This window comes from Myiozetetes cayanensis, unplaced genomic scaffold (genome assembly GCF_022539395.1).
Source record: "Myiozetetes cayanensis isolate MyiCay16 unplaced genomic scaffold, myiCay2020 scf6-25, whole genome shotgun sequence".
Lineage (NCBI taxonomy): Eukaryota > Metazoa > Chordata > Aves > Passeriformes > Tyrannidae > Myiozetetes > Myiozetetes cayanensis.
Window position 1 is genome coordinate 10447339 of NW_026087853.1, and position 25271 is coordinate 10472609.

Consider the following 25271-nt stretch of genomic DNA (forward strand, 5'->3'; position numbering starts at 1 on the left):
TTAATTAATATTCATTGTCACTGGAAAGGTATTAAATGCATGTTTAGCTGTGTTTCCAAGGCAATGGATGCCAGTTGAGTGTACTATTATCTAATTTCAGCCTGTCGTCAGCACTGTAATAGTATCAAGGCCTATTAGAGAGGACTCCCAGATACATAAAAGTAACAATGATTGATTATTTATTTGCTTTATAGTAGCACTTAAGGATTCTTGCCAAGATCATGGCTCTGCTGCACAAGGCTTTTTGCAGACTATGGCATAAGATGTGGCCTTGCCTGACAGAGCTGACACCTGAAATAGGAAACACAGCAAAGTGCTGCAGCAAGGATGTAGCAGAAGTGTATGTGGTCATTTGAGTGTCCTTCAGTTCCTTGGAGGGCTTGTGCAAACAAAAGAGGGGAGAGGAGGTAATGGGGAAAGAGACGGAAGGTGAGGGTGAGACAACCCTTACAGAAAAGGTGAAAAATCCCACAGAACTGGAATCTTCTCTGATGCTTGGTACCAGTACCCCCTGCTAGAATCCTCAGGGTGGACCCAGCATAATGTCTTACTGGAATCTGCTGGTGCCTCAGGTACTGGAGATGCTCCAGTGTCTGCTTTTAGCTTACAGTCCTGTGATCTTCTGAGTAAAGGGGCAAGAGCAAGGCCTAATTAAGTCCACTTGAAAAGGAAGGAAGAAATTCTTCAATATTTTTACAATGGGTCTGTACAGGAGAAACAAATTCTTCTGCAGATACCCACTGAGGACACTGCATGAGGTAGAGTCCAAAACCCTCAGCTGGACCTCAGTGTCAGGGCACTATAGATAGGAAGCAAAACCTATAGATGTACCAATGAGAAGGACACCTGGAACATGCACACTTCAGTGTGACAATGTTTCAGAGTGAAAGAGACGTCTGGAAAAGAGTTTTGCTGAGAGAAAGAGGGCTTGGAGCTAAAGGAGAAGGATGATTTGCAGAAGGTCAGTGCTGGTAACTAAATGGCCTACTAACAGGCTTAGCCTAGGAGTACAGACTGGCTGTAAAGATGGACAATCTTCAGACTAATACTGACTGGATGGGTGCAAGTGCCAGGTATATTCCTAAGTCACTGGCACTTGATTTTCTCTGTAGCCAGGCTGTTAGAGTAGTCCCTGGCCACTGATAGTTCCTGATCTGGGAGTCAAGATGTGGCAGACACCATTCCTGATACACAGATTGCACATGGCCTCCATATTTTGAAGTATAAAAGAGCTTGGTAGACAACTGTTCTGTGCCAGTCCACCTCAGTGCCAGGCAAAGGTCTGTAGCATATTTCCTTTGTTAATAGAGATGTCATCTAAGTATTTTGAAGAGAGAGGGCGAAACAGTTCCGGTCCTTGAGAAGAGGTGGAAGTCGTACTCCTGAGCACTGTCTGACTCGCAGGAGCTCTGGGGGCCTTTGCTGGCTGAACCAGAAGGAAGATCAGAAGATGATTTGTTCTGTGGGTACAAACCATTGGAGAAGTTCAGAGCAGAGCTTGTGCATGTTGAAGGCCCTGTGAGGGAGCAAAGAAGTGCTGAATGTAGAGAAAGAACACTCCTGCAGGGAGGTGTCCAGCTGCTCAATGCAGCAGAAGGCAGATAGCTTTGACCCAGAGCCTGCTGGGACAGCAGAGCAGGACAAGGCCAGGAGATACTTCAGGGCTTGAAGGGCAAATACCTGAGTCAGTAGTTCCCATTTCTTTAAATCCCAATTGCTGACAATTCAGAGACAGACGAAAAATAGTTGCTACCTCTCATGGACTCATGCATGGGCACACGTGGGCATGGTGAGAAGGGCAGGGCTTGCCACCAACCATTTCACACAGAGATCATATGTGAGAAGGGAAGGCATTGTAGAAAGTTTTCTGAGCTCGCTAGCTTTGACCTCTTTTTGTCATTTTGTTTTCTATTTCCTGAGCCTCCCTGACTTGCAGTACCTGCAGCTGAGAGACTGTGAGTCTACAGCAAGAAACTGAGCTCACGAGGAGTAAAACTGAGTAAAGGGCCTCCCACTCTTCAGCTTCAGTGACACCTGAGGGCAGCCTCCAAACCTTACCACAGGGCAGACAAGCAGAGATTAATTACAAATAATGTCATCCTGTGCCCTGCAGAGCAGACCAAAGCAGTGGCATGGGCAGCGTGGAGAAACCTTAAAATGACTCAACTGAGATGCCGACAGGATTGTAGTGTCTCCTTGTGGGTTCCCCACCTCACTGGTGCCTCCCTTGTCCCTTGCTTCTGAAGGAGCATACCCACTGCCTCACTGAGGAAATGTCATTCTTCAAGTGCTTCTTTTGTCCTGAGGTCCAGCAGAACAAATGATGTTGCAATCTGTGGGAAAATTGAAAGGAGGCCTAAGAGCCCTGCCTGACAGAGTACATCCCACCCCATCCTGCTGCAGCTCTTGTAGTACAACACCACTGAGTGCAAATGCATGTATGGTTAACCTGTGTGCTTGCACTAGGCCCAGCAGTATCTTACACTTTCTTATCTACATTCATTCCTCTGGAGGCTGTAGACGAAGCTGTCCACTGTTCAGAAAATACCAGGCTGGGCTATAATTTTGATGGATGTCATTGAATCCCATGCTTCTGAGCTTCTCCTGGCTTCTTGCAAGGGCTGGAATGAGATTTTTCCCGCTTCTGTCCTGGCACTAATGCTAGCTGGGCTCTCTGGAAAGGTATGAGTCTGTACATGAAGTGTAGAGGAAAAATTGGGAGTCTCCTGTGCCCCAGACTAGTTGGGGTGAGAAAGCTTCACATTCTCCCATGCCAGCACCAAAGGCATTTGCCTTCTGAAAGGCAGACACTTCTGGGTACAATTTTCCTAGCTGGTTCCCTCCTGTCCTAAGAGGTCTAGGCACCAGTGTTTCTTGTCTATGACACTGATCTAGAAGGGATAAGATCAAGCTCTTGGGTTAGTATAAAAAACCTGGGAAGAAATCCTGGGGGGAAAGTTTTCACTCTGAGCACATACATGAAAGTCCTGGGCATCAGTCCAGAAGAAGGAGGCAAAGAGTTTATAGGTCTGGGAGAGGGATCAAAGAAATCTGCAGCAGCCACGTCAGAACAAGAGGAAGACTTAGACACCTCTCTCTAATAAAGACTCTTGGAAATACATGTCACCACCAGTGCCCTCACCTTTGAGGGCAGCTGTTACCCTGACTCCTGCCAGCTGAGCTTCTGGCTGTCTCCTGACAGTCTCTGTCCAGCTGCCAGTGTGCACATCTGGGGCAGGGTGAAAGCCAGAGGAGCTGCTGGAGGGCAGGCACTTACCTGCAGGGTGCAGGGGCAGGAGCCATCCTGAGCAGGCTGGCTTTGCAGTTCCATGTCAACTGAGAAACCTTCTTGCATCCAGCCTCTAGGCACACAACACTGGCCTGTGCAGGACCCTGGGAAAAATCACCCAGGCACCCAGGGAAAAATCACCCCACCAGCCATATCCAGGTTTTTCTTTGTATTGCCCAAGAGCAGGGAAAGGATAAGAAGAAAATTAGCTACAGGTATGATACTTCCCTACAACCAGCTGTTAAGTGAACTGGGTAGACAGACTTTGCTCTACTTTTTTGCCTTACCAGCCAGGAACCCAGCCGAGGGCTTGGTGCAATAATGATTGCCCTAGAACTGAAATAATGTATCTCTCTTCCCCAGAATAAGGAAAAAACTGTCCTTTTCTGTGGTGTCCAAGAAAGCTGCAGCTCCCAGGTGTTTTTATAGCCCATGGCATGCACAGCTGTGCCTCCTGAGGCACTTCTGGTCTGAGGTTTCTCAAGAGGGTTTGGCAAAGCCTGTGCTGGCACCCAGTTGGCATACAGGGCACCAGGAAGCTGCTTTCCTGAACTTGCTCCTTTTTTCTTTTAGTCAGACAAGGGATTACCTCCTGGCTAGAGGTTAAGGATGAAACCATGAGAACAATGCAGGGCATTTGCACATCACAGGCCACCATCTCCTCCTGTGGGAAGATGTCTTGGAAGAGCCAGGACAGTCTGCCTCTTAAAAGAAGGAGCTGTCAAGGCTGAGGAGCGCTGCTGCTCTTGGGTGCATCGGCAATGAGCGTTTGCCATCTGCTGGGAGGTGATCAGCCTGACAGGCGACAGTCTGGCAAGGGCTCTTGGGCATAGAAAAATGAGAAAGGCCTGTGCCAGCGGTCCCTGGAGAGCTGGGTGGAAGTTTGGTCTTGCAAGAAGAGTATCCTCTGAGGAGGGTAAACACAAAGCAGTCAGGAAACTCCGGTCTTGGACAGATGAGGGCTGACGGAACTCACTGCAGGGTTTTAACATGCTAACACTCCCTTGAGCCCTTCTTGGAGGTGCCTCACCCCATTGCAGAGGTAGTGGAAGGCAATGCATCTTTGTGTAACTAATGCGTCTCACCTCACTCGTTAGCAGCAGAACAGAGCCCTGGTGTGGTGGCATCCTGCATTCCCACAGCACAATTTGCCAGCATCTGCCAAGCTGTGTGCTGTTCGCAGCAAAGGCCACTCCCTGTCACAGCTTCCCCCATCACTCCCCACAACACCGAGCTACTTCTCTCCCTTTGACATCTTCTCAGGATTCAGCCTTTTGTTATGCCACCAGCACATCCAGCCTGACTGGCATGGAGCATCCTGGTTCCTATTGCATCAGCTCCTGGGAACACACATTCAGCTGGAGAGTCCTTAGTTTTCCCAATGAGATTATATTAATGTCTACATGGATATAAAGCAGATCTCAAGGTCTTGAAAAGCTGGTCTACTGACAGGTGGACTAAACCTTCCCTTGCAATACAGGTATTGGTACTCCTGGGTGTAAGTCATATTTGTACACTGTATGATGTTGATTGTATTATCAAAAGCAACATCAACCTTCTGGGTCTGCTATTCCATTGCTGCACCGAATGAGACTGTGCACAACAGAATCAGCCAGGGAAAGTTCTGGGATGTTACTCTTATGGTATAGAAACCACCATGGGAACTTGACAGTATACAGACTGTATTTTTGCTCTTTTAATTCAGAAAGGTAAGAAACAACAGTGTCTGCATCAAATGTCTTTAATTCTCTGTATTTCATAATAGAGAAGGCCTAAACTCCTATTAGGTAACTACATATTTTCTGAAGGCAGCGTTTTCACATGGTAGTTTTTTTCCCTAGCAGAGCCCAGCTGCAAGCCTAACATGCAGCGAGCAATTCGGGCACATCTCCGGAAGAAGGGGGTGCAGGACCTTCTCCTGTCTCTGGTTCAAACTGCAGACACATTTCTTCAGTGGCAACACCACTTTAAGCAGCATTTAGCTCAGGCACTTATTTCCAACCTGGCCGTACCTAGTAGACCATCTGGTCCAAGTGTTACTGTAGCTTTGTGCTAAAGCAGATGGGGAAAACGATCCAGTTTAAAATAAAAGCAGCAAAACTCCTCCGACCAAAGAACAGTGTCTCAAAAGAATGAACACAGGCTATGTGGAGGGGTAGGAAGAAGCAGGAGAGCCCCTTTCTACAGTGCAGACTGGCAATCTACACTTTGCATATTATCAGAAGTGGAAGAGACTGAATAAAAATGAGGCAGGAGCAAGAGGGGGCAGTGGTGGCATCAGACTGATATTTTTGTTCAGATTGTTTCTATCAATTGTTCTTCTTGTTTAGGGCAGGGATGGAAAAATTGCTTTGACAAAAGACTATCTCTAAACATCTCTTCCTAAGTTCAACCCAAATTTGTGCTTCACTCTTTTCTGATTTCATTGTGTACGTAGGAAACTTCCCAAACAAGAGCTTACTTTAGACTATGTTGTGTTGAAAGTAAACTTAGTGAAAACTATGAGCTGGGATTTCAGTGTAGATTTGTGTGGACTTCCAGGGATACTGCAATGAAAGGATGTTCTTTTCCAAGTCTGGTCAGAATCAAATAGCCCCCAGCAAAATTATAACCTTGGCAATTCCAGACACACTTCCAGATCGAAATTATTCACTAGAGTAACTCTCCAAGGTCTTCAGTAAATTATGAGAAAGGCTAGGAATAATTTCAGTCTAGTAATCCTCTAAAGGGACCTGCAAAATCAAAACTTTGATTAGGTTCAAGATCTTCAAAATCAGAAGAAACACTAACAGTAGCATATCATGCTCCCCTCCTTGAGTAGTCACGCCTGGCAGCTTCTTGCAGAGCTTCTTGGCTTTAATTTACACATTACTCCATCTAGTGGCTTAAAGGTTCCAGACTCCAGAAGTTTAAAACTCTGCCCTGGCACCAGCTGGAATTCAAACCTCTGCAGCAGTTTTGCCATCACCACTTTTGCCTCCATCTGTTAAGAACAAAAGCAAATTCATTGTCAGTGACAGCAAATAGAGCTTGGACTGCAGCTGCTTAAAGTCAGCATATTATGTTGCACTGCTTTGTCAATACAGAGATTTAAAAGTTAAATGCAGCCAGCTGAGTTTGGGCAGGAAACCTGGGACTTCATGGATTTGAAGACAACTGACAGGCACTAGGACTGGTCCTTGTGTTTATGCATTAACTCTATTTGGGAAATCAGACTGCAAAACTAAAGCACTGAAGACTCTGAGCACTGGTGCTTAGATCAGCTCACAGAACAGACCCAAAGAGCTGGCTTCCTGCTGTCTTGAAATGCTCTCTGCTATGCTCATATACATCATTAAATTGTTCCTTCCATCCACATAGCCCCCTCCTCACCTTCTCTGTGCCAGTTCTGCCTTGTGTCCTTCTGCCAGTTGACGTTTTCCCTGCCTTGATTCTGCCAGTGGTAGCCATGGGATGGTCCCCAAGACCCCCTGCACATCCCCTGTGTGTTTGACCTTGGCTGGCCAAGGGGATGTTGACCCCATCAAGGGGTTTGGATTCAAGCAGGCTGACCCAGGACAGTTTAGAGGGAGTGCAGCCTGTTTGCTGCTCCTCCCCTGCAGACACCTGCATGTGCACACTGGTGATGTGGGACCAGTTTGGCACACGGATGTGACAGCATTTGAGAGACGTCCATCATGGGCATGGGGGCGACCTTTCCTCTAGAGAGAAGGGGGTCACTGCACCATCAGTGCAGCCTTTGGTCCCCCACCACCAGCCATGGTCAGCACACCCTGAGCTGGCTCAGTGTTTGATATGGAAGTGTCATTCCAGGCCTCTGCTTACCTGTGAAAATACCTGCCCGATGCAGGATCGGGATCCCAGAGAGAATGGAAAATAGCAGTAATATGGCCTGCAAAGAAAAATGGTCAAAATTGTCACTCTGTCAACTTGATTGGAAGGAAACAAGCAAATATTTCATCACAACAGCAAGGAAATGGTCTAAATATCACCTCACCTATCTGACTTGTTAAAACAGTCTCCAAATTACCTCTTTTTGCTTCAGAGCAGCAATACAGCTCCGCAGCATGTTTCTGTGAGATCTCTGCTTACTATATGATTCAACTCACAGAGCTGTTTTGATGTATGCCAACCTTATTTCAAAGCTGCATGTCAAGCACACTCCAAATGCTCTTCCAGCCTGTCACAAGGATGTAATGATCCACGCAATTATTGCTCCTTTGGGCAGCTCTGAGCCATGGGAGTGAGGGGGTGTTTGGTTCAGGAGACTAGACTAACTCTAGGCTAAAGCAAAACTCCTGACTCATGAAGTAGCTGCTGATCTCTGTATCTAACTGTTTAGTCACTGATACCTCCTACTGCACTCCTGACCACTGACTAGCCTTAGGCTGCCTCCCACGTGGCTGAACAGCATCTTCTGTCCCTCAGCCCCTTCTCCCCTCTCTAATGTGGAGACACTTCAAGCATCCTGGGACCAGGGATGTCACACATTAAATGTCTGCATTGCCCTAATGCAAATATTCAATGTGGTTTTGTCCCAAAGCTTTGATCTCAACATAAACATTAAATAACAATAGTATTGGTCTTTTTTTGCAAGGTATCATGTGGTCTAAAGAATTTTTTAACAAAAGGTGCACATCATTGCTCTCTATTTGCATTTGGATGATTTAGACTTACTCATACTGGAATGGAAAAATAGTTTTATTCTTTTTTTTCCCCCCTTAGAATATCTTTCTGTAATGGATCCTTATTAAATATTTAACAAGCTGGGAGTAAAAAGAAACTCACTTAGGTGCATCTTTGCTGAATCGGTCTGGATTGAAAGTATATGGATCCTTGAAAAACCTTTCCAATCTTCCCATTATATAGGTGCTGAACTGTCAAGAAAGAGTTTACCTGTTTTAGTCAAGAGCAGCACACTGAAAATGCTTCTTTGTTGTCAAAGGTAGAAAACCATAATTGCCTTCCACTCCCCAGTCCCAACTGAGAGTCCCAATTCATACCCCAGTTTTGGTCAAGATTTTAGAGAGGCCAGTAGAAATATGCCCAGGGAAGATTCTGGCCCTCTGATCCACAGATCCATTACATTTGGATGAGCTGCAGCAGCTCACAGCTGCTGATGGTGGATGGGACTCACAACGAGCGTCGTGTCAGCAGGAATTCTGACGCCGTTGACGACGTGCTCCTTCTCCAGCCTGCGCACGGTCCCTGCCACGGGCGGGTACAGCCGCAGCGACTCCTTCAGAACCTGTGTCAGCAAGAAGCACAAAAGGTCACTTAGCTGATACAGTGCAGGAGGCAGAAATAGAATTAATTACCTCCCTATGGCCTTTCACTTTGGCTAAGTGGGAGATTCTGACTTTTGAAACAGATGCTGGCGTATCTGCCTTGGGCAAAATGTATGGCTAAGTCAGCTCCTTCAGGCCCGGTTCTTTCTTACAACTGGTAAAATACAGAGAAAAAGACACAAACCCCACAGGAGATCCCATGCACTGAACCAATCTAAAAGCTCAAGTCAGATCAACAAGTAAGTGAAAAAGTATTAGGAAGCAAATTCAAAGGGAGTATTTAAGAGTGAAGTCTCCTGGCCCTGATGAGCTGTTCTGGGTGCTGGCTGCCATGAGGATGGGTGGTTGCTCCCACCTCCTTCCCACTCCCAGCACTGTGCTCCTGCTCCTGCCTTTGTCCTGTTTCTGCTGCTTGGGGAGCTGAGCCAGGTCAGAGCACCAAAAGGACAAAAAACAACCTGCCAAAGGAAAATGAATAGGGAATGTTGAGAAAAAATGGAACAAGACCATTTCTTTTGGTGGCAGTGAGCTGTAAGAATGGCTTATTTCATCAAAGTGAAACCTAATTAACGGTGCACATGAGCGTTGCACCAAAAATGCAATTAAAAGTGTGCATGCATGAGTGGACTAATGAAAAAGAGATGTGGACAAAAGGATTCAGAATTGCCTAAATGACAGGAGAGGAGTCCCATATTCTCTGATACTCCAGTGATGGACTGGCTCTGACCAAGGGTGGCTGATTTTGGTTGTACAGATCCAAGCTTTTAAATAAATGATCTCCTTTGAGAGGATCTCATGTGATGTGTCCTAAAACTGAAAGGCTTAGATACCTCATCCTAATTGGAGTGGTGTAATTGTGATGGTGTTTGGAGAAACCTAAGGAAACCTGCTGATTTCTGTAATCACATAGTTGCCTTTTCCTTCTGAGAAATACACCTATGAAAGCTATCCTCTGTCAAAGCACAGTGATTTGTGGGATGGGATATGGCAAATGATAACACTATTGCTCACCTTAGCAGGGCAGTTTAAGAGAAAAACGATCATGGCAGACTACTAAAATCACAGAGCAAGTTAAGCAGAATAGCTGCCAGGACTATGAATCAGCCTCTCCTGAGGGCTACTGATATCCCCCACCCTGTAAAAAAGGATATGCAACACAAATGCTGGCAAGTAGCCAAACCCTGGCTTTACAGTTCATTACCAACCAGCATTTCTATACACAAGACCCCTTTTAGGACCAAACTCTCTCCCCCTCTTCAGAGTGACTGAAGAGGGTTTCAAGACTGAACAATGAAAAACTGTCACTACAAAAACTAGCCATTATTTTTGGCTGTCCTCAAATCCCACTGAGTTTATGGCACTTGGTGAGATCATAGCTGGAAATGTTTTAACAATAATCAAACAAAAATAGAGCTGTGAGTTAGGGAAATGTGTGGGATTCACATACAGATTGGGCTCAAAGTTGCAAATCCTTCTTAAAATTACAGCTATGGTTTCATCTTAAACAGGTAGGGATTGTGCAACTCCACTTTAGGAGTGGAGTTACCCAGTTTGGTAATAACTAAGGAAAGCATTGAAGGAATAGTGTGGGATTTTGCAATGCAATTTGAGGAGCACCCTTCCCAACAAGGCTAGGCTGCTGCAAATGTCTTATGGTAACTGCTTGCTGACCCTTTGGGGACAAACATCAGGATAAAATATCTGTATTGTTTTTAAAATCTTAGAAGTGTGGGGCTCCTCCATGACATGCCAGAGGTACTACCAAACAGCTCTGACTGGTATCTTACCTCACTCCTACAGTACCTGTGATAAGTAGGTGAGTTTGCCAAGATCCTCATAGTCAATGTCTCTCTTGGCACCAAGAACATCATCCACTTCAGCCTGAACCCTGCAGATAAATTAAAAAATGTTAGCTGCAGATGCCCATATCTTGCTAGGCAAGTTGACAAATCATATTTTTTACTTTTCAGACACTGAGTTGGACTTAGACACCCATCCTCAGGCAAAATGCCTACCAATTCCCAAGCAGGCTTCCTGAACTTGTACTTCTTATCAGGATGAAGCAATGTGCATGCAGGGCAGCTGAACCAGGTGGGATTCAGAACCAGTATGTATAAAGGCTTTGAAATAAAATCACCTACATGAAACTGGAATAATCCATCTTATGCTTTATTTATTTTTTTTTTTTTTACATTTTAAATATACTGGGACTATGAAACTATTTATTTTGGAAGGGAGGCTATAATTTATTGGGAATTGATCCTATCTTTTTAATAATCCTTATAATTAAGTCCACCTTGAAATTAACAGCAAGCTGAGTTTTCAAATTGGAGTGCACATACCTTTCCAGTATTTCAGGATGCTGACCCAGTGCCATTACTGTAAATGACATCTGATTGGCAGTGGTTTCATGCCCTAATGACACCAAAAATCAGTCTAAAGGTTAGCATGAAATAATAACATGACACAGAGATGGTCTACTAGGTGGTTGTGAACAGGAAACTTTAAGCATTGTACCCCAAATGTTTTATTTCAAGTATTCTACAAATTAAAGGAAATGCTAAAAGGGGTGTAAAGTCTACGTAAAGAGCTTTCAAGAATGACAAGTACAGGACAGAGATGGTAAAGATATGACCCATCTTGCTCAACTCAAAGCTGCACTGGCTGCATGCAGCACCTACTGGTTATGAGCTCCCTAACAGAAGGACCAGTGATACATAATATATATATATATAAAATGTCTCTTGCAAAAGAACAGCATTTTGACTTCACCTTCTTAGGAACCTAAATCCTATTGACCTGCAATGTGATGTTTATCTCACGTATTAAATTGGCCCATGTTTTTCTGGTAGGCTTGACAGTGCCTTCTCCTACCAAGCACTGGTTAACGTTCTTTGAGCAAGAATGGCATTTAATCATGTGGGTGAGGTGACATAAAGATATGTGGAACATGTTAAAGATGCTTTCAGTGGGGTTTGGCAGGATCTGGGAGGAAGGACCAGAACCCTGTAAGGAATAGCCTTTCAGCTCAGTGGGCAGAGGTTGGGAACCAGAGTGGGAAGCCTGGCATTATTTGCTGCGTTGATATGACTGGAAGAGGATAACCTATGATTTGCCCTTGAGAAAACTGAAAGTTCTCTTCAGACCTCACCCAGCTGGTCCTATGCCAGTGTAAATACTGCTGTCTTCCAACCAAGAGACTCCTGGATACAGCAGCATTACGTGGAGTGATGATGTTAATGATATTGTTAATCATGATTAACAAGGGTGTTAATCATGACCCAAGAATGAGTATAGCTTCCCACATGACATATCCAAGTATAAAAATAGCTACCAACCTGCAACAAAGAAAGTGATAACGTTATCCAGAATGTTTTCATCATCTCTAGTTTCCTCCAGAGCTGTGAAGATAGAAAAGCAAACGGGATTAGAAAATGCCTCCACTCCCCAGCTGGACCAGCCAGAATGCTCTGCCCTGTTTGGCACATATTGGGTGAGGTGGCATCGAGAGGGGATGCTCAGTGGGTGTTTCAGTGGTGGTTTGTGACCAATATTCAATCCAACACAATGAAACGGGATTTTCAAGGCAACTCTATTACCTTCAGTGTGAAAATGCCTTTAAAGGAGGATCAAAGTTCAAATCCCCAAAATAATCCTCCTCAAATCTCATGGCAAAACACACCACAGAGAAATTCACTCAAACAGCAACATGTCCCTTACCATCTCCTTTCAGTATCTGTGTAAGAATATCCAACGTGGCTTCCTTCCCATTCTGGAGAGCTTCTCTCCTCTGGTCAATGCACTCCTTCCCCACACGCCGCAGCAGCCTCACACTCTCCCTGACCTCCTTTACAAACTTCTGTTTCCCTGGCATGTACTGAATACAGAATTTCTTGAGTCATTTTATTCCTTTTGCTGGTAAAAAAATAATTTCAGTGTTATTTTACAAGGGAGCACCTTGTTTTCTGCTAAATGACACTTGTCACAAAAATGTCTGCTCTCCATGGAACAAAGTGATTGCTCCCAGGAGGAAGGGTTTGGGCTGAAATGAGAAATATTTCAATCTGTGCATGCTGATGCCCTGGCTTGTTAGAGCTGATGTTTTGGGCACCGTGAGCAAAATTCCTCACCTTTCCATGGAATGAGACTGCAGAATGCAATACAAAATCTCACCCCAAAAATGAAAACAGGAGCTCTAAACTACAACTTTCATGAGACACTAGGATGATTTTTAACTTAAATATTTCATATTACATCCATAATTTTTTAGTAGATGAATTTGGGTTGAAAATATAATTTTTTTATGGCAAGAATGTTCAAATTTCTTCCACTTTGAGTGAGGGCTGTCATCCTGCTTGGACAAGGGGCAAAAATCTCAATTTTTAATGGGTCTGAAAGTACGAAACCATATGAAAAGGAGACGCATGCAAGGGGGAAGAGAAGGCAGAAAGGAAGCATAAAATGTTAATGTTAATTCTGCAAGTGTTTTAAAGCATTAATTAATTTTATCTTGATGCACAGCTCCCTCCCACTAACTCAGGCAGGAGCAGAGGCTCCGGCTGGGTGTGAGAAGAGAGGACAGAAGTGAGGAGTGTACAGACCCGTATGAGGGGGATCCGTGACTTGGTCAGTCCCTCCAAAACCATGGTCACAGCATGTGGTAAAGGCGTCTGGTCATCACTCACTGCGTTTAATTCCAAGCCAAAGGCTGCCTGAGGAGCAGGAGAGAAAAAGGCAACTTGCTGCACCCTCCTGTCTCCCTGGGGCTGGGGTGAAAGAGCAGGATAACTTCATACCACCACCTTTTTCCCTAAAAATACCTCAGGCTAGATCCTGCCCAGCAGGAGACTGTGAGGGGAGGGCAATATCTACGTTATGCTTCCTCCTTATTTGGGGGGATTAATAATTTACTATTACTCTCCATTCATCCCAAACTGTTTTGCACAGAGAAGGGAAAAGCCAGCATAAGGCAGACTTCATGCTGACATATAATGGCAATAATATAACCCATGAATGAGCACTGGTGTGCCCCTTTTGGCATGGAGGGTTGGGAGGTGTGAGGATGAAAGGGTTTTGCAAAGGGTCCCCATCCTGCAGGCCACACCTAGGCTGTGCACACCCTTTTCCTATCTGCCCCTTCCCATGGCTCAGCCCAAATGGAAGCGGCATAATTAGTCCTTCAGCTCTTCTGGTACTGGTGGGTGAAGGTCTTTTTCCCTGGCTCCAGCTCCTGATCCCATTCTGCTGCCAATACACATTACTTCCATTCCTTCCTGCCAGTTGCAGAGGAAACAAGAAAGTGACAGCTGGTACCTTTCCAATGATATCCATCGTGACCCGGCACATCATCGACAGCATGCTAAACTCTTTCTTCCCATCTGCCATTTCCTCTAGCTTCTCCATCAGCTCCTCTGCTTTTTCATTAAAAGTTTCCATCAGACCAATCAGGTAGCTGAACAATCAATAAAGGTGAGTAGTGGGGGTTCTGGAGAGGATATCTTTGCTCAGGCAAAGTAACTTTCAATATTTTCCATAGAAAATTGTAATTTTTTAAATTTATAATCAACTTGCCTTAATACTTTAAAAAGCAAACAGATATAATGAGCTACATTCTTCTTACAGCAGCCCTGCTCTGCTCTGCCATAAAACTAATGTCTGTCATGGCAAAGGGCTGTGGCTTGTGCACACTGAACCAAAGTATGCAGACTTCATCTTTGGACCCTATATGCAGTGCATTGAGGCACACACAGGGAAACCAGACCAACCATCTGCCTTACCTTTTCTAACAGGATAAGACAGCCATAACCACACTCTTAGATATACATACAACCTTGGGACCCTTCTGTCATTGACGAGCTCATAGGAGTGTCAGTACTCCATGAGAAGTCTGGTCAAATTATACTTGGCATGGAAATGGTGTCCTCGACCCTAAGTAAAATGTAATTTTTGCACTAAATGTCTTTTTTTTTTTCCCTCTAAATATCAAATAATGACAGGGAGAATAATGAAAATACAGTAGAAATAACAGCTAGCTAATCCCAGAAATATTTGCCTTACTTTCGGCTGAAAGCTGGATCCATTATCCTCCGCTGCTTGTGCCAATGCTCATGGTTGCAAACAGTTACCAAGCCATTCCCCAGAAACCTAGCATGGAGAAAAACAAGGGAAGGAACAGTTTTCAGGAAGGGAGTCAGCTGAACCCCATGTAGTCACAAAGACAAGTCTTTAACATCTACTTTCTTCTATTTTGCCCCAGTGTAAGGAGCACTGTGATACTTCGAGTACTGCAATCATTGCATGACTGTGAACAACAAGTGAACCACAGATATGTTTTGCTAGATAAGTATGGACTGTTGAGTCCAATAAGATGCTGGTTCATTACAGCTGTTATACAAAGAATTACTATAACAACTGGATTACTATATTTTTAAAAGCTTCAGCCTAACAAAGAAATCCCCTTTTTTGTGATTGAATTTAGGAGCTGCAAACTCCCATCCATCAAGGACTAGCTCAGTGCTCTAAAATTTAAGTGAGAAATTTGATGATGGTCTTCAGCAGACCATTCTGAGACTAACTGAACATGCCCAGGAGGGAAAAAAATGTATATCATAAAGGTAAAACAAAATCCAACATATCCTGCTCCCTGACTGGGAAGACTTGACACAAAATTTAATAGGTACATGCTGCTGACGTATGTCTGGAATTAGACATTAATTCCCACACTAAGGTCTGAGTCAAAATAAGTGTTCACCTGTGTTGTTATTAGTCTTGCACTTATTTACAGATCACAATGGCTTCAGATGGGTTTTGCCTACCTCTCACCAAATAGGCCGAAGATACGATCGTACACCAGCCGATCCTTTGGGTACTGTGGTGACATCAAGAACTCCTAAAATCGAATCTCAGGTCAGTAAATACCGAGTGCAGTCTGTTTCCCAGACAAAACATAAAATTTCACTCACACATTTACTGTGTTCCTTCTGTAGCAATAGTCTGAGGAGATGAATCATTCGGTGTGCCCTGACTCCCCAGTTCCCATGCTATGAGCTTCTTTTGCATGCCTCTAGCACTTTTTTGCCCAGTGACCTGAAATCTCACTCTCTGGCAATTGCAAAGATTTAGAGAAAGAAATTCAGTCTCTTGTGCCTCATTCATTTGAGATATTAAGCTCTTGCAGAGGGCCTACTTTTCAGAAATGGTTGGTGTTTGCTATATGTGCTGTTTAAACAAATGTGACAAAGTAAATTAACCAGTCAAGGAAGAAAACAAAATAGGACAGCCCAGAGAGCAGAACACCTCATCCTCCTAACCCTGCCAGAGCCAAGCACAGACTGGTTGCTTTGTGCTGCCCTGAACATCAGGCACCAGCTCTCTCCTTATGGAGGGAGGGGCTGATCCCCACTGCTGATGTGATTGTATTTTTTGAGTACCTTCACTCCTTCAGGACTCACAACCATTACTGTGACTCTGTGAAAGGCATTAAATCGTACAATAGGTCCGTATTTCTCTGCCCTGTAAGAAGAGAAGATTAAGAAAAAGAGAATTATGGTACAACCAACCAACATGTAACAGTTCAGATCCAATAACCTCAAAGGGCCAGAGCCCACTGCAGTGGGAACCACTGCAGTCTAAAGGCATCATGAGAATCACACAGTTGGAATCAAGGTTGGAAGAGACCTTCAACACCATCTAGTCCAACAGCCAAGCCAGCACCACCACAAATCACCCCTAAGCCACATCCCAAAGTGCCACATCCAGATGCCTCTTGAACACGTCCAAAGACAGTTACTCCACCACCTTCCTGAGCAACTTATTCCAGTGCCTAACCACCCTGGCAGTGCAAAAATTTTTTCTAGTATCTATTTGACCCGAAAGATAATGCTCCCTCTCTGGCTCCTCTACTGACCTTCTAATGATGCCAGTTACATAATTCAGGGTCTCCACACCTTGATTTCCCCACTTGTTCTACGGGCTACCCCATTCAATGTTATATTGTCTCAACTTACCACTGCAGGAAGAGATCATGAACAAACTCCTGTTTCTTCATCATTCTCCATAAGATTGGGAGGTGTCCAAATAAAAAGCTGCAGAATATGAAGATTAAGAGGGTCATGAGGATGCCAACATAGGTTTTTATACGGATTGCAATCCTTGTTGCTCAGTGAGTGTTGCTCAGGTTTCACTTGTAAGGAAAGATGAAAATAACTCCAAGGCATGCCAATGCCCAGCACTCATCACATTGGTAAGCTGGGGACTAACGTCAGGCTGGTGCATGCACATAGCCAGGAACACCAGTGCAGAGATGAAGGACGAGGTCTGTTTTGCTGCTATATTATAGGAGATGTTTGGGTCTGGGTGGGAGCCCCCATGAATTGCTTTGCCCTTTGCCTAGCTGACTGAATCTCGACTGCAACTATTATGTTTCAGTACATGAAACACACATTTGCATTAAATATTCTTCAATATGTGCTCAACTCTAAGGGTAACTTCAGTTCTGCCGGTGGAGTTCTGTCAAGGAAAATTAGGAATCATGACCTTCAAATACTGGGAAAAAAAAGAGGACCTGGAAGGATAATCACTGGTTAATATGGAAACCGAAGACATTAACACAAAAGGTTAATTCTTCAAATACAATAGCTGAATTAAAAAGTTAGAGATCAACTCCATCCTTCAACTGAGAGCAGTGAATTTCCACAGGCTTTGCATAAATCTGAAGGAAGATTTGGCCAAGCTCCTCTCTAGACGAAGCAAGCTGCACTCAAGATCTGTTTTCCATTTGAGAGACAGAGAGCCATGCCATCATCCTTTTCAGTATAAACAGACTAGAGGGGACATACAGGCTCTTATTTTATTAGTGTTGGAACTGGGAGGCACATAAAATAATAAGGACTCAACAAAGATACCCAACATCTACAGAAACTTTTAATCCTCCACTTGTTTGAGTCCTCCATTGTAACTGGGCTCCGAAAAGATGTGAAAGTCCCAAATACAATGCAACTCCTTTGTTAGCTAAAGCTCTGGAAACTGCTCTATCTGCAAGGTCCCAGTCATGGCTCCTCTTGTGTGACACATAAATCCTCAGAGATATTTTTCATCCCCTCTCCCATCACCCAGTTAAGTCTGGTGTTACAACAGGCCTAAAACATTTATCCACTACTAAGAAGTTCCAGTTACTTACTGCATGTCATGAAAAAAATTAAGTGTGGATTTGGTTTGGGATATATAACTACCTGAAACTATCAACTGAAAACTTATATTTGCAAAGAAGTCCCTTTTTCCTATTTCTTGTTATTCAACCCTTAATATCAAGCCAGCTTTTGAAGAGACAACCTCCTCTCAACAGGTGAGTCATTCATGCAGAAAAAAAAACCAAAACAAAGCCCCTATGACCCCTGGGACTCACTTTTCCAGTCTGTCCTCCACAATTTTCCTTGAGAGATGTGCTGTGCTAGTTCTGATAAAATAAATGGGCCCAGGAAATCAAGGGCATTAATGTAATCTTGTCATCAGGCAGCCATAAGACTTTAGACAAGGCTTTGATAAGATCCTGTTGTACTTCATCCTAAAATAAGGCTTCCTTAAGCTTTTATCAAAGAGAAAGAGCCAAGGTCAAAGGGAAAGTCATGCTTCTCAGTCAGAAAAAAGCCTTGAAAGGATACAGGCTGTGGACTGACTGGCTGGGGAGCACATCTGGTAGGCAGCAAGCTGGACACAAGCCAGCCTTTGCTTCTGGTGCTGCTCTTCTCCAGTTTTGCAGATACAGTATCAGATGAGAAGTATTTAGATTTGAATTGCTCCCCTTTCAAAGTAATCGGGGTTGGCAAGGACCTCTGGAGGCCACCAGCCCAGTCCCTTCCTCCAGGCCAGTCAGCATCAGAGCTCAGGGCTTCACCCAGCCATATGCATCAGCTTTTGAGCACCCTCATGATGAAGGTGTTTTGCCTTACACCTCAATGGCCTTAAGACAATTCGTGCCATTGCCCTGAAAACAGCCACTGGATTCCCTCTGCCCTTCAGCAGCTGCTTCTCTGCCAGAAGCCAGCCCAGCTGCCTGCACTGGACTTGCCTCAGCTTGTCAGTGTCTTTCTTGTACTGGGGAGACCATCACCATCAACACACACAGCATCTGGCTTTACCTTTTATTATTTTTTTTTATAAATTACTTTTCAGAGCTGGAGGTATTTGATTTTTCTTACCTTGGACATTTAGGAGTGGAAGTGTTTGTGCAACAGGTACTGAAGTGGGAGTTTTGGATTGTACCTGGCAATTTGTACTTTTGAAAAGCCGTCAAGTGCTGTGGGCTCACATGACATACAGGCCTCCACTTAGACAAACCACAGCTAGAAACCTTTCTGGGACGGATCCTATGCTGATGACTAATAACAAGCCTCAATTCCTGAAGAAGGGGTAGAAAAGCGGCCACAGGGTTCCTCACGCTGCCATTACTCTATGGTGTTACTCCACACCTCAAAATGAGCTTATGGACAAGCAAGTTCAGGTATGACAAGGTCCAGCCTCTCTCTAATCTCAGTATTTTACCCTGATTACACAAGTAGGCTGAAGCTTGGAGCTGGGCAGCCAAGCTTAGTGTCCCTGTAGGTTGTTTGTGTAAGACAATGCTGGTGCAGTGTCTCTTCCTGGGGCATGTTAAGGAGGGCATGTGCACCCACAGGTGAGGCTGAACGGGAAGCTCACACACTCCTGTAAGAACCATGTCTCCTTGTGACACTGCTGCCAATGCCTTGCTGGCACCTTTCTCACCATCCTTTATCACTTACGACATTTTTATTTATTGATGGCAGAAACCAAACACCTGGCTCATGAGGGAGAGCACGAAAGGTGCCTGGTGGAGTTAGTGTCACTGTGCCTGCTGGAGCAGTGTGGCAGCTCCGGCTGTTCTGGTCCAGCGCAGGGAGCCCCTCCCGCACTGCACGGCTGGTGCTGCCGTCAGGTCCCTCTGTCCTATCCTGAGCGAACGCACAGCTCGGGTGGGCGGCTCTGAACCGCTCCTTCGTGCCGCTGTGGCCACCCGGGAGATGCAGGGCACGCAGCCCCGGCCAGGCAGGGGCGGTGCCAGCCGCTCCCGGGGAGCGGGCACACAGGAGCGCTGTGCCCAGCCTGCTCACCCCTCGCCCACACCCGCCAGGCCCGGCCCAGCCCAGCCCGGCCCAGCCCAAGGACACCGGCTGGAGGGTTTATTTCCTGCTCTGACGTTTCCTCACGGCTGCAGCCCGGCGGCCGGCGCTGGAGCCGGCGGCGGAGAGCGCCCAGGAGAGACGCCCGCCCGGGCCGCCATCTCCTCGCCCCCACGCCGGCCCCTTACCTCTCCCGCGGGGCGCCGGGGATGTGGTCGTACTTGGCATGGATGTACTTCACGTAGCAGCAGTACAGGACAAAGGCCAGGAGGCAGAGGGCCAGCAGGAGCCCCCCGGCCGCCCACAGCGCCTCCATCCCCGCCGGCTGGCAGCGCTGCCCGCCCTGCCCGGGCGAAGGGCGGCCGGGGCGGGCCGAGAGAGTTCCCGGCTGCGGGCGGGGACGGCGCTGTTAAAGAGCCCGGTGGCGGCGGTGCCAGCTGAGAGCCCAGGGCGGCTTCAGATACACCCACGGCGTGTGCCCATATACATGTATACGTGTATACGTGTATGTATACGGTCCAGAGGAGACCACGAAGATGATCAGAGGGCTGGAGCACCTCTCCTGCGAACATAGTCTGAGAAAGTCTTGGCTGTTCAGCCCGGAGAAGAGAAGACTCCGGGGAGACCTTATAGCAAGGGCTACAGGAAGACTTGAGAGGGACGTTTCACAAAAGCTTGTAGCGATACGACAAGTGGGAGTGGCTTTGAATTTAAAGAGGATAGATCTAGATTAGATATTAAGAAGAAATTCTTTACTGTGGGAGTGGTGAGGCACTGGAAGAGGTTGCCTAGAGAAGCTGTGGATGCCCCCTCCCTGGAAGTGTTGGATGGGACTTGGAGCAAGCTGGTCTAGTGGAAATGTTTGCTGCCCATGATGGGGAGTGGAACTACATGATCTTTAAAGTCCCTTCCAACCCAAACCATTCTAGGATTCTATGACATATATATGCTTCCAGGTGGAAGCAATGACCTGTGCTAAAAGGCCACAATCTGCAGGTTTTCCTTCTTACATCATTTCTGTTTGTGCTTGAGACTAGCAGATCAGAAAGAGCAGAGAAGGACTATCAAAGCAAGCACAGCACATGCCAACGTAAGGTGAGGGGTTTAATTTTTGTTCCAAACCATAAATAATTTCAAATGGGCTGTTAGTGACAGAGGAAGTGGGGAGTCAGTGGTGAAAGGGAATTTAAGGAGCACCTGTAGCAGCCGTGACTTTGTGTGTTATTTATGCCGTGTGGATGCGTGTCCACGTATTCCTCACAGCAACTTAGTGGCTAACACATACTGACCAACTTCCACTAAACCTGCCATGGAAACACAGATCACAAAACACTCGAAACCCAGAGCAGATTAAAGGAATTGCACTGGCTTTGTAGCGTGAGGTAGCCTAAAGAAAGGTTTGGTATCACAGACCTTAGAGGATGAGAGGGGTTTTCTTTTGAAGTCCCCAGGAAGCAGCACCTCTCCCAGTAGGCGTGGCTGCAGCCTCTCCATGTTTGGGTCACAACAGCCTGGGAGGCCCCTGGGGACGTGGAAGGACCAGAAACTCATCAGAAAACTGTGAAAGCGACGAATGCCTGTCAGGAGCTCCTGGGCTTTTTCTTTTGGCTGCTCACCGTGCTCAGCAGAGGGGAGGAAAAACACCTGAGGTGCCCTATGGGAACAAATGCACCTGATCACTTCATCTTCAGAGATGCCTGCAGGTGGGCAGGGCTGCCCTGGGGAGCACACTCTGGGGCCAGTGTTGCTCTTCTAGCTTCAAATCACATAGCAGAAGAGTTTGGAAGTAGTGCCACACAATGACCTCAGAGAGACAGTGTTTCTTAGTAACAGTCAAATGGTACAAAACATTAGAAACCAGTGTCTCCAGCTGTCAGGACACAATGGAGCAAAAGCTGGCTGTACTTTTTAAAATATTTTTTGGCTTTCTGTTATGTTCAAGGTTAACATTGTTTTTTATTGAACTGGTAGTTCCTTCTTTGGCTCAAAATAATTGCAACAACCCTGACTTATTTTGCCCTCTCTTTTGAATACATATTCTCAAAGACCATCATTATTATCTAACTAGTTTTTCTGTTTATCTTAATTGAAACTACCTACCTTTTTTTTTTTCTCCTCCCCCGATAAGACTGGGGTTTTAAAGCCTTTTGTTTTCAGAAAAAAACTACTATTCCTCCCCCCCGGTCAGTCACTATATATCATGATCTCATGGTATGAATATCCATCACTAGGAAAGACATATCTAATCACAACAATAGCATCACCTGGAGAAAGTGCTTAAAAACTAAAGCTAGCTAATGAAACCATGTCTTTAAAGACACTCAGTGAACTGCCTGATGAAACATTGATTTTCTGAATTTCATCAATGTTTTTTTCAACATGCTTCAAGAATAGATTGTAACTATCTTTAAGGTGTTCTTTCATTTGGAATCAGTCTCAGAATAATTCGTGTGAAAAATTCCTGCTCGTATCTTGTTTGTGAGCAGCTCACAGGGAGGTGATAAAATATTTGGTATTTTATACATTTTGATGGGATAAGGAGGCCATGTGATACAGTTCTGATCCCTGAGCAGATCAGGTAAGCTCTCAGAATTAAGCTTCTCAAGCAAATATAATTATCAGCTGATAACTCCCCTAAGTATTCAGCCTGTGTACACTGCTGAACTTATCTTACTTTTCATGCTTCGAAGATGAACTTTAATTAAAACGTTTGTTTGTGTTCCAACAAGCTTTGATACAACCTTTTGTTTGTATTCCAGTGTGTTTCTATACCCTGGAGTGAAGGACATGATCCCAAGGAACTGTCGTGTTTATGATCTGCCTGGAAGCCACACACTGCACTGAGATGAAGGAGCAAGGCTGGGGCACTTCAGAGTTTGCCTGTCTGTCACCTTGCGGCTGGGGACTGAACTGCCATCGCGTGGACACCCTGCCAATCTGCACATTCCCATAAACACGAGAAGCGAGAAAGATTTGGAAGCTGAACAGAAGGGCAGAGAACTGGGAACTGTTAACTGGTGCGAAGTTCCAAAGTGAATTTGAAAAATTAGTGGGACATAGGGTTAGTCCAAACTCCTGCTCTCTTTTGCTTGGCTTTCCAGGGCTATTTAAGTTTAAAAGCATTTTCTGTTCTCTCTCTGAAGGTGCAGCACCGTTTAGGCTGTAAGTGAGGACAGCAAAGAGAAGGAACAGCATAGGCAGCTCTTGTGGTGGGAAATCCCTTCAGCAGCACAAGACTCACCAGAGGGCTGGGCATCCTGGTCAGTCTGAATTTACCAGTATGATACATTTCTAAATAAAGAGCTTTTAATTTTACTGTTAAATGTCTCCATCTGTTGTGTGCTACTGGTTGAGTGCGGATGGTGATTAAATTATTACCTCTCCTGGTGAATTTATGGTCTAAGAGCCCACTCCCTGCCTAAAGATCCATATGAAACCAGTGGGGGCCTAGGATTAGCATGAACACTGTGCTTCAGCCAGCTCCAGCAGAAACACAAATTTAGGACTGTTTTTACTAGGCATCTCCTCCTTTTCTAAGCAGAAACACTGTCCTTGTGGAATACAGGGACTGCCTACTGTTCAGGGATTTCAGTCCTTCTGCCCAGCCCTAGCAGCTCTGCCACAGATGTGGATTTCAAAATATTTATTGAAGTACACCTTCAAAACCCACCTTATGCTTCTGACAGCGGGGTAATAATATCTGATCTCTCTGGTTTTTTACTATTATTATGACAGTCAATGTGAAAGGTAGTGAGGCTTATTTAAAGGAAAACCATACAGAATTTTTTATCAAGTGTAGGAGAAACATTTACCTTAATCTCCCTGCACTTAAATATTCAGTGATTGCTTCTCTATTACTAGTCCTTTGCAAGGTATGAAGGTATGGGGAGATGTTTGGTGCTTTGTGCTTACAGTTACATTCATTCATACACCAGCTTAAAGGAAAATAAAGTATACTTTACTGTAAATATTAAGCTATTTTTCTTTCATAAAACAAACTGAAATATTATGACTAATACTAAAGAATATGGACTTAAATTGTGTTACCAGCACAATTCAATACATGACTCTATTTTAAATCCAACTATTTAATAAAATGTTACTTCTGTTCAAAAGCAAGCACATAACTTTCCTTGGCTTATGTATCCAAATATATATATGGATATACAGTGTAAAGCAGTGGGTGAATTCTGCTGTTACTTGTAGCAGGTTAAATAATGATTAAATCTGGCTAGGCCAAAGCTAGTGAGGGCAGTTACAATGTTTTTGGAAACAAAAAATGACTCATTGTTCTAATCGAATTAACAAAGAACAGGAAATTGAGAAGGGGCATCAAGTTAATAGCAAAAACTTGCCCATCTGTGTGATGCTGGGAAAATCACCTTCCTGAGCAGAGTCACAAGTCACAAAAAGTGCTGTGGAAGACCAGAGCATCTTCACCTCTGATGCAGCAGCAGCTGCTGGTCTGTGAGGGCTGGGGCTGGGCTGAGCTGGAGGACGCTGTCAGCCAACAGGGCTATGTGACATGAGACTGCATGACACATGCTGTGTCATGCCACAAGCTATGACGTGCAGGAAGAGGCAGATGAATAACTGAAGTGAGGTCTTTCTTCTGTGATAAAGTTTGAAGGATAATTTCCTTTCCTACTGCTCTTCCGAAATAAAAACCTCAGGTGATACAAGATCATTTGAACACACCTATGCAGAACTGCGGATGCCCTGAAACACCTTTGCAGTTCAGGAATTTACCCTGTGCATGGCATGAGCCTCTGGGACCATGGCTCTCAAAACAGTCCCTGCTGCTTCCTCCAGAAGCTCTTTTTCTCTCTAGGATGTCTTTAAGGGTCATACGGGTCTAAAATCTTGGTTAAAGAATTGCTCTGTGCATAGGAATGAAATACCTTGTGGTCTGTAACTCATCTGGCATCTCCCTAAAACCAGGATATAGCATACACGATAAAAGTAAAGGGGGAAAAAAAGTGAGCAGTCCAAATACTAATGCCATACTCACTGTTTAACAGCAGAGGCAAAAAATTAAAGTCATCATTTTGTCTCCCTATGCTTTTGATCTGCTCCAAAGAGAATTTTATTTCTATATCATCCAGAAAACAAATTCTCAAAAGGCCTACAATGGGTTTTTCAATGGGAAGTTCCATCCTTTAATAAAAATAGCTGTCATGGTTTTGCTGGTTCTTAGAAACTAAGCAGGAATTTTTCCTTTCCCCCTGCCCACTGTGTGGAAGAGATGTTGAATGGGCAGCTAAGTAACACAAAAGAAGTTGTGGTAAGGCCACATTCCTAGCTTATGGCCCTCAGAATCTTGTGTTTGGGGAAGGGTGAGGAGTTCCTTTTTTTCCTCTCATCTCCTGGGAAATGGCAGGGGGGAGGAATTCAGGTGTCAGCTGGAGTTGGAACAAGGTCGGAGCAGAAGCTCAGAGTGGGTTTTGTTCTCAGTCTGGCTGTCAGCTGTGGATTCTGTTTGGATTTTCATCAGAGAGGACCTGTTTTGGGAGGTTTTCCCCTTTTCCATTCCTGTTTGTTTCTTTCTTGGCAGCAGTT

General features: G+C 44.9%; 1 protein-coding gene across 1 annotated transcript; it reads right to left on the reverse strand.

Moving 5' to 3' along the window:
- Positions 1-4970: 4970 nt before the first annotated feature.
- On the reverse strand, positions 4971-20075 carry LOC126651373 (cholesterol 24-hydroxylase). The gene is made up of 15 exons (XM_050337277.1): positions 19901-20075; positions 16584-16661; positions 16008-16089; positions 15393-15466; positions 14635-14721; positions 13891-14029; positions 13179-13289; positions 12298-12454; positions 11916-11978; positions 10920-10992; positions 10381-10465; positions 8427-8537; positions 8078-8166; positions 7115-7181; positions 4971-6272 (listed from the first exon to the last, which is right to left on the reverse strand). The coding sequence occupies exons 1-15, from the start codon at positions 20026-20028 to the stop codon at positions 6111-6113; spliced, it is 1506 nt and encodes a 501-aa protein (XP_050193234.1). The 5' UTR covers positions 20029-20075; the 3' UTR covers positions 4971-6110.
- Between the last annotated feature and the right edge of the window lie 5196 nt (positions 20076-25271).

Coding starts and splice junctions, on each gene's coding strand:
- LOC126651373 (XM_050337277.1), bottom strand. CDS start 20,028: ATGGAGGCGCTGTGGGCGGCCGGGGGGCTCCTGCTGGCCCTCTGCCTC. Junction 16,090..16,583: donor CATGATCTCTTCCTGCAGTG/GTAAGTTGAGAC, acceptor CTCTTCTTACAG/GGCAGAGAAATACGGACCTA. Junction 8,538..10,380: donor AACTCACCTACTTATCACAG/GTACTGTAGGAG, acceptor TTGCTGACACAG/GTTCTGAAGGAGTCGCTGCG.